The 9,558-nt window shown below is 38.1% G+C and overlaps 2 protein-coding genes across 4 annotated transcripts in view; both read left to right on the top strand.

The window, feature by feature from the left end:
• Positions 1 to 2,234, top strand: part of LOC104755229 (exocyst complex component EXO84C) — a 4,011-nt gene extending 1,777 nt beyond the window's left edge. The window contains exons 4-8 of one of the 2 annotated variants that reach the window (XM_010477578.2): positions 1 to 495; positions 580 to 1,086; positions 1,176 to 1,364; positions 1,534 to 1,670; positions 1,751 to 2,234. In XM_010477578.2, coding sequence (XP_010475880.1) covers positions 1 to 495; positions 580 to 1,086; positions 1,176 to 1,364; positions 1,534 to 1,670; positions 1,751 to 2,015 — 1,593 coding nt within the window. In that variant the 3' untranslated portion in view covers positions 2,016 to 2,234. The remainder of the gene's footprint in view (positions 496 to 579; positions 1,087 to 1,175; positions 1,365 to 1,533; positions 1,671 to 1,750) is intronic. The other variant, XM_010477579.2, reaches the window with a different exon arrangement.
• The window catches only part of LOC104755228 (NF-X1-type zinc finger protein NFXL1), a 5,620-nt gene continuing 1,538 nt past the window's right edge, over positions 5,477 to 9,558 (top strand). Inside the window, exons 1-2 of one of the 2 annotated variants that reach the window (XM_010477577.1) lie at positions 5,477 to 5,748; positions 6,160 to 9,503. In XM_010477577.1, coding sequence (XP_010475879.1) covers positions 6,251 to 9,503 — 3,253 coding nt within the window. In that variant the 5' untranslated portion in view covers positions 5,477 to 5,748; positions 6,160 to 6,250. Of the gene's footprint in view, positions 5,749 to 6,159; positions 9,528 to 9,558 lie in introns of both variants that reach the window. The other variant, XM_010477576.1, reaches the window with a different exon arrangement.

The following is a 9,558-nucleotide window of genomic DNA, read 5'->3' as shown; positions in this document are numbered from 1 at the left end:
TGTTCAAGCTGTCCACACACTTTCCCTGCTACTCTGTCTAAGCTTGTTTTCTCTAACATCTCAGTGGCTGCGAAAGAATCCACTGCCATGTTTGGTGATGATGATAATCCCGCATATTCCAACAAAGTTGTCCAATGGGCAGAGAGGGAAGTTGAGTATTTGGTACGGTTGGTTAAAGAAAATGCTTCGCCTTCCGAAACAGCTTCTGCATTGCGTGCAGCCAGTGTATGCCTTCAAGACTGTCTTAACTATTGCAAAGTGTTGGAACCACAAGGCTTGTTTTTGTCTAAGCTGTTTTTAGTGCTGTTCCGGCCTTATGTTGAAGAAGTCTTGGAGTTGAATTTTAGACGGGCTCAAAGGGTTATCTTTGACATGACTGAAACTGATGAGGGCTTGGAATCATCCTCTGACTTTGTGGCAGTATTATCTGAATTCGCTATCGCTTCAGATACTACGATGACTGATTGTAGCATTCGGTTCATGCAAATTGTGCAAGTGAGTTGATTTTTGAACACTGATTTTACCATTTTCTTTGATTCTAGACGCATAAACTTATAGTAGCTTTGTTTGTTCTTGCAGGACATACTTGATCAGTTAACACACCTAGTTGTGTTACACTTTGGTGAAAGTGTACTAACAAGGATACTGCAACTATATGATAAATACATCGACTTTCTGATCAAAGCCTTGCCTGGACATTCAGATGAGGATGGTCTCCCTGCGCTCCAAGATAATAACGTACTCGCTAGAGCTGAGACAGATTCTGAGCAGCTTGCTCTTCTTGGAGCGGCGTTTACAATACTTGATGAACTGTTACCAAAATCACTTGTTAAAGTCTGGGAACTCCAGATTGAAAATGGTGGAGGAGAAGGTGAGAGTAGTGCTGCTCTAAACAGTAGCGCTGCACCAGAACTCAAAGAATGGAAACGCCACATGGTTCAAGCATTTGACAAACTCAGAAACTACTTCTGTCTGCAGTTTGTCTTGAGCTTCATCTACTCAAGGGAAGGACTAACACGATTAGACGCGCTCATTTATTTAACCGAAATACCAGATGACTCGAATCTGCCCTCTTTACCGTTTCAGGTCTCGTCTTCTTCTTTGATCTAGTTTTAGAGTCCCGGTTTATAAGTTATAGCACACAGAATCAACGGTATCCCTTCTTTCTTATGCAGGCATTGCTTTCTAAGCTACAACAGTTGGCCGTAATAGCGGGGGATGTTCTGCTCGGTAAAGAAAAGCTGCAAAAGATTCTACTAGCGAGATTAACGGAGACGGTTGTAATCTGGCTATCAAACGAGCAGGAGTTTTGGAGTGCATTCGAGGACGAGTCAAATCCACTTCAGCCATCTGGGTTGCGACAGGTAGTAACACACACTCTTCCCACTCTTATGTACCTAAGCTATTCTCCGAGGTCAGGCTCAGCCGTCAAAGGTTTGAACCTTTGGAATGGGAAACAATGAATATAGTTGAAACTTGATATTGAAGTTCATTCGGGTTAAAAGTTGAGGAAGTGATTGTTATGTGTTGCAGTTGATCCTGGACATGAACTTCACAGTTGAGATCGCGCGGTTTGCGGGGTATCCATTTAAAGTAGTTCAGAACCATGCATCAGTGGTGATCAATCGAGCCATCAACATATTCTCCGAAAGAGGCATCAACCCACAAAGGTAATGAAAAAAACACTTTATAATCTTTCCAACTAAAATCGAATTTAACTTAAAAAAGTCTCTCTTCTCTGTTTCATCAGTTCACTCCCGAAAACAGAGTGGTTCACGGAGGCCGCCAAGTCAGCAATCAACAGGCTACTGACGGGGTCTGAGGATGCTTCAGAACCGGAAGAATATGAGTGTGAAGAAGACGATAATCACATTGTCCTCCCTGAGATAGATGAAGAAGAAGACTCAGATTCCGTAGAAACATCTTCACTTTCCACAATGGACTCGTTCGAGTCATTCGCCTCTGCGAGCATGGCTGACCTAGAGAGTCCTTCCTTCACCGATTCTGAGTCTTGACCACTTTTTATATTTTGTTGTAGTAGTATCATCAAGTAATATATAATCAGATAATTATCCGGTTTAGATTGGTTTAGTGGAAGGCTGTCTAAAAATATTAGCCCATCATTGGCAAGCCAAAGAACTGGCAAACGCACCGAACGCATCCCAATGGGTCAAAATGCCAATTTTGACGTGAGTTGTTTGTCAAGCCTAAAAAAATGTTTGAAATTTTTATTATATGTTTTGGTCACCTTAAAATGTAATAGTTGCCAGTCTTCAAACCTTTTCAACGACATAATAAGAAACCTTCCTAAGTACGATCTTAAACCTACTCAACAACCATGCCTTGCACGTGAGCCGAAATGCATATTAATTTTATTAAGACATAATAAGGTTTTGACATGTATCATTCTATTCAATTTTAATATATCAAGTCTATTAATTTTATTAAGTTATTAATTAAAAACTCATTAACGATCTAAAGAAGAGATAAAGAAAATAATTATACAGTATTAAATATAAATCCATTTTCATATTTCTTAATATTTAATTGATATTAATATTATTATATAATGTATTAGATGTTTGAAAGGAAGATAAAAACCTATAAGAAACTTGAGAACTTGTATTAAAATTTAATACAAACAAATATTTTTAATGAATAACAAAATGCTAACGTGATAATAAAAAAAAAGATGATAATAATATTTGAGAATCTATTTTATTTCTTATTATAAGACACATGCATAAAAATTTCTTATTATAAAACATATACATAAAAATATTTTGCTTATATTTTCATACTTTTTGTTTGTTGTTTTGTTAATTTATTTTTTTCATATTAAACAATACATGTAAGATGTTATTTAAATGCAAAATCTTATAGGTGAAATTAGTTACAAATACTTAATTATATTTAATAATATTTTACTTATGTTTTTCTTATATTTTCATATTTTTTGCTTATTGTTTTGTTAATTTAGTTTTTCATATTAAACAATATATGTAAGATATTACGTAAAGGCAAAATCTTATAGGTAAAATTAGTTACAAATAATTAATCAGATGTAATAATGTTTTAGTTTTACGATGTTAGGAAGTTTTACACTACTTCTATTAAACTTTAAGTAAATAAAAATAAATTGTAAGTGAAATACTTATAACCTTGTATGTATATATATATATATCTACCATAATCATAAATTAATACTAAAAAAAAAAAAAACTAAATTCATCATCCACACATAGCCTGGATAACCATCTAGTATTATATAAAAAACATTCTCACTTATTACAATCTGTAAACTCACACTTTATCCATCACTCAGACATTACTAATGTAAACGAACCAACAAATCAAAGTGGAAGTGGAGTGCTCATGATGTCCCTAAAATCATAGTTTACTAACATCACCCGTGGAAGTGTTTTATTACAATTGCTAGGCTTAACTAAATGCATCTTAGCTCCCAATTTTGCTAGGATTTGGGCTGCTCTGGTGAAATCTCCATCACCAAACCTTCTCACATGACTAAACATGTGATGCTGGAGCAGGTCATCCGCAACGTCAGTCACTTTTTCGAAATTAATTGGAAAAGAAATCTTTGCGATTAAATTGGTTTTTGAATTAAGAACCCAATCGAAGAAGCAAATTAGGATTAAATTAGATTTACCTGAAGCACGAAGATAGGTAGCGTGTTGGGTTTTTTCTTTACAATTCGCACATTTTGCATTTCGGGGATAGATGTCATGAACCTCAACATTGGGCCACGCCACTTTCCTGCTGACATTATTTCCAAAGAACCCTGACATATTTCCCACGGCCACCATGTTAGTGATGTAATAATCATGATTTTGGCTTCGGAGGAAGGCTAGGATCCGTGGTTCGAGAGTAAAAGCATCAAAGCCAGCTTCTTTCATATCCCTTCTGATGTTTTCGGAATCCACAAAGACAGCAAAAGCCTCAGAACGAACTTTGGAGGGCGTTGCCGCCTTCAGCGCATCTCGATCTTCTCGTTTTCAACAGTTTTAAAGTCGGAATCCATTTCACGGTTTGGTTTTTGTTTTTTTAAGGAAAGTGATGAGTATGATATAATCGATCAATGTCATATTTATATACCAGATAATATTCCACGCGCCGCTTGGATTTGAAATTAATCTAACAAAATATAGTTATATACTTTTAAAGGAGTTTAGTAATTTATTGAATAAATTTATTATTTAATAGTTTATATTACATAAATATTATATTAAACAAGTATTTATCAAAACTTGTACAAAAATTATAAATAATTTCTCTTAATTATGGTTTTATAGCTTTCTTAATTCCTTCAATAATTTTTCCACTGTCTAACAAATGCAAGAAAACCTACATATTATTTATTATATTATTTACATTCATTATGAAAATAAATATTATTCGAGATAATTAATCGAAAAATAAAAGACGTTTTTCCGAGATGATTGATGAAGTCATATATATAAATCATATGAAAAATGATTCAATTATACCTGTATAAGTGACACCGAACCTAACTTATATATATTTACAATTCACAATAATTTGGTTGTAATAAATTAATATAAACATATTATATATATATATGTTAATTAACTATATACGGATAAATGATATATGATTAGAATAATATTAATAAGTGAATAGAAATTGAAAATAGTTACATAATAATCTCATGTGAATTATTTATCTTAAAATGAATAAAAATAAAAGCAAAATAGAAAATATGTGACATATCTTAATGATGACAAGTAGATTTGAAAATAAAACTATACATCTTGATGTTCATAATATAGGAATTATATATATATATATATATATAGTACTAATATCCCAAAAAAATTTTAAAAAATTTAGATGATAGAAAAGTTAAATATCTCATCATATTTTAAAACAAAAATATCACATATATACATTTATCATATCTTACATATATATACATACATGTTAAATTTCTTATAAACATAATAGCATATGCTACACACATGTTGAACTCTTACATAAAGTATATAAGAATTACAAAAAAAATAAAATAATTGAATATTAATATCTTTTATTAGTTATTATATTTTTAATTGATATTAATCATTCATTAGAATGCTATAAATACTATGGAGGTGAAAAAGATAACATAAACACAAATAAATAATTGCAATTAATTAAAATTTAGTTCCTTAAAATATGGATATGATTATAAATATGAGAGTTACAAAATATTTAATAGAATATTTATAATTAATATAATAAATATTAATTAAAATATGGATATGGTTATTGATTTAGATATAAACAAAAATCATATAATTAATTATCCGGTTTAGGTTGGTTTAGTCGAAAACTGTCTGAAAATGTAAGCCCATCAGCGGCCCAATTGGGATAAATGGATAAGGCGGTTCCTGAGTGTTCGTCAAGCATAAAATAAAATAATTCTGACAAATCGTTGAAAGAAAAAAACAAAGTCGTACTACGCGACTCTCTCTCTCTCTCTCTCTCTGTCTATTAATTTCCTTTGGGAGCAAGGCGGTCTCTAATATCACTTTCAACTTGTGTATAACCCTGATACCCTCCTCATTCATATATAATCAAATCTTCTTCTTCCTTATAACCCTCCCTACCACAGTCTCTCTCTCTCTCTCATCTCCCTGAGAAAACAAGGGACTCAATCGAAATCTCCTGCGTTTTTCTTTCCCCTGAGATTGTTCGTTGATTCTTCCTTTCGTATCTTGTTGTTGTCAGGTACCAATTTTCCCCCCCCCCCCCCTTTGTTTATTTGCTTCAGATCATTTGTCTTTATCGTTCTATTGATTCATCAATTTTGTGTTGGTAGCCTCTAGGTTTCGCGAATTTTTTCTTTAGATCTGATAACTAGGGCACCTCGATTTTACCCCCAATAGAGAAAAAAAAATTCACGATTTTGTAACACCGATGTTTGGGCGATTTATTTGGGATTCCGGTAAAAATTAATCGTAGGTAGAGCATATGATAAGGATTCGACTATCGATTCGTTTAGTTTTTGCTTATTCAATTTCAATATATGGGTTGTAAATCTATAATTGTTACCATAGATTGGTTTCCTCGTATTTTGTGTTTGTTGGAATTGATCACATTACTAGAATCTGATTTTTCTTTTTGTATGTCTTTGTACAGAAGTACTTTGTGTGAATAGTTTTTACACCCAATTGCTCCAACACTGACGGGTACAGGATCTGGTTCTCTGTTTGTGGAGTCAAGGAAGAATATGAGCTTTCAAGTCAGGAGAGATAGGAACAACGGTGGTGATAGGTCTCGTAACAATTCTCAGCAAACCTGGATTCCTAGAAACTCATCATCTACCTCCGTGGTGGTGCCTAATGAGCCTACGCTTTTTCCTAATACCGATAGAAATTCTGAAAGCCGTGATGCTGCTGTTGCTGCTTCCCATCCTCCTTATCTGCAAAGGCAGCTAAACGGTTCTGCTCCTCCACCCTATAACCATCAGCAAAGGAGTAATAACATTGGTCCACGTCCACATAATCGGCAAAGAAGAAATGATGCAGCCGGAACTCTGCCTGTTAACCACCAGCATCAAAGGAGTGATTACATTGGTCCACCTCCACCTAATCAACAAAGAAGAAATGATGCTGCGGGGATTTTGCCTGAGAACCAGCACCAAAGGGGTCCACCTCCACCCAGTCGACAAAGAAGAAATAATGTTTCTGGAACTCTTCCTGATAATCGTCAAAGAGTTTCATCTAGGACGCGGCCTGTGTATCAGGGGAAAAGGGTAGCTAAGGAGGAGGATATTGTGGTGATGACAGACCCAAACTTGCCTCAACTTGTTCAAGAGCTACAGGAGAAACTGGTTAAGAGTTCTATTGAGTGTATGATTTGCTATGACAAGGTTGGGCGATCTGCCAATATCTGGTCTTGCTCCAGCTGTTATTCCATTTTCCATATGAATTGTATCAAGAGGTGGGCTCGAGCACCTACTTCTATTGATTTACTGGCTGAGAAAAATCAAGGTGATAATTGGAGATGTCCGGGTTGCCAATCTGTTCAGTTGACATCATCCAAAGAGATAAGCTATCGGTGCTTCTGTGGAAAGAGGAAAGATCCACCGTCTGATCCATATCTCACTCCACACTCATGCGGGGAACCATGTGGGAAGCCTCTGGAGAAAGAGTTTGCGGCAGCTGAGATTACTAAAGAGGATCTTTGTCCTCATGTCTGCGTGTTGCAGTGTCATCCTGGTCCATGTCCTCCCTGTAAGGCGTTTGCTCCACCTCGTAGTTGTCCTTGTGGTAAGAAGATGGTTACTACCAGATGTTCCGAGCGGAGATCTGTTCTTGTTTGTGGGCAGCCTTGTGATAAGCTTCTCAATTGCGGGCGTCATCAATGTGAAAGGACATGTCACGTTGGCCCTTGCGATCCTTGTCAGGTACTGGTAAATGCCACGTGTTTCTGCAAGAAAAAAATGGAGACTGTTATTTGCGGAGATATGAATGTGAAGGGAGAGTTGAAAGCAGAAGATGGTGTGTATTCATGCAGTTTTAACTGTGGGAAGCCGCTTGGATGTGGTAATCATTTCTGCTCCGATGTTTGCCATCCCGGACCTTGCGGGGACTGTGACTTGCTGCCCAGTAGAGTTAAGACATGTTATTGTGGGAAAACGCGTCTAGAAGAACAGATCAGACAGAGTTGCTTGGACCCAATTCCTTCTTGTTCAAGTGTATGCAGGAAGCTTCTTCCTTGTAAGTTACATACTTGCAATGAAGTGTGCCATGCAGGTGATTGCCCGCCTTGTTTAGTCCAAGTAAACGAGAAATGCCAGTGTGGGTCAACATCCAGGGCTGTGGAATGCTACATAACAACTTCTTCAGAGACAGAGAAGTTTGTCTGTGCTAAGCCATGTGGGCGTAAGAAGAACTGTGGGAGACATAGATGTAGCCAGCGTTGCTGTCCTCTCATGAACGGGAAGAAGAATGATCGATCAGGCGACTGGGACCCGCACGTCTGCCAAATACCTTGTGGGAAGAAGTTAAGGTGCGGGCAACATTCCTGTGAATCTTTGTGTCACAGTGGACATTGCCCTCCTTGTCTCGAGATGATCTTTACTGATCTTACATGTGCTTGTGGAAGAACTTCGATTCCTCCACCACTACCGTGTGGGACACCTGTTCCTAGCTGTCAGCATCCATGCTCGATTCCTCAGCCTTGTGGCCATTCTGCTACGCATGGATGCCATTTTGGAGATTGTCCTCCTTGTTCTGCCCCTGTGGAAAAGAAGTGCGTTGGTGGCCATGTGGTTCTCAGAAACATACCTTGTGGGTTGAAAGACATTAGATGTAACAAGATTTGTGGAAAGACGAGGCGTTGTGGCATGCATGCTTGTGCCAGAAGTTGTCACCCAGAGCCTTGTGACAGCTACAATGAATCTGAAGCAGGTATGCGTGTTACATGTGGACAGAAGTGTGGTGCTCCTAGAAGAGATTGCAGACACACTTGTGCCGCACTCTGCCATCCTTCTGCGCCTTGCCCTGACCTAAGATGTGAAGTTCCAGTCACGATTACTTGTTCATGTGGTCGCATATCCGCTACGGTCCCTTGTGATGCTGGAGGAAGAAGTGCCAACAGTTCTAATGTTTTCTCTGCGGCTTATGATGAAGCCTCTATTTTGCAGAAGCTTCCAGCGCCACTTCAGCCTGTTGAGTCGAGCGGGAACCGAATCCCTCTCGGGCAGAGAAAGCTTTCGTGTGATGACGAGTGTGCTAAGCTGGAGCGTAAGCGGGTTCTTCAAGATGCATTTGATATTACTCCCCCAAATCTGGAGGCATTACATTTCAGCGAGAGTTCTGCTATGACAGAGATTATTTCAGACCTTTATAGGCGTGATCCGAAGTGGGTACTGGCTGTTGAAGAGCGCTGCAAGTTCCTGGTACTTGGGAAAGCCAGAGGAAGCACAAGTGCCCTTAAGGTCCATGTCTTCTGCCCGATGCAAAAAGATAAACGAGACACGGTTCGGCTTATAGCTGAGAGGTGGAAACTTGGTGTTAGTAACGCAGGATGGGAGCCAAAACGGTTTACAGTAGTTCACGTAACAGCAAAATCAAAACCGCCAACACGGATCATTGGAGCTAGGGGTGGTGCTATCTCGATAGGAGGGCCACACCCACCGTCCTTTGATCCACTGGTGGACATGGATCCTGGACTGGTGGTTGCTTTATTGGATCTTCCGAGGGAGGCAAATATCAGCGCCTTGGTATTGAGATTTGGGGGTGAATGTGAGCTTGTTTGGCTGAATGACAAGAATGCTTTAGCCGTGTTCCATGATCATGCCCGAGCTGCCACTGCCATGAGGAGGCTTGACCACGGTTCAGTATACTATGGAGCTGTGGTTGTCCAGACAGGCGGGCAATCTTCTTCACATAGTAATGCATGGGGAAAATTACCTGGCGGTTCAGCGTGGGATGTTCATAAAGGAAATCCATGGAAAAAAGCTGTGATTCAGGAGAGTGATGACTCCTGGGGAGCTGAAGATTCCCCCATTGGAGGATCATCTAGAGATAT

This window comes from Camelina sativa, chromosome 17 (genome assembly GCF_000633955.1).
Source record: "Camelina sativa cultivar DH55 chromosome 17, Cs, whole genome shotgun sequence".
Classification (NCBI taxonomy): Eukaryota; Viridiplantae; Streptophyta; class Magnoliopsida; order Brassicales; family Brassicaceae; genus Camelina; species Camelina sativa.
This window is presented reverse-complemented; position numbering and strand designations above follow the sequence as displayed.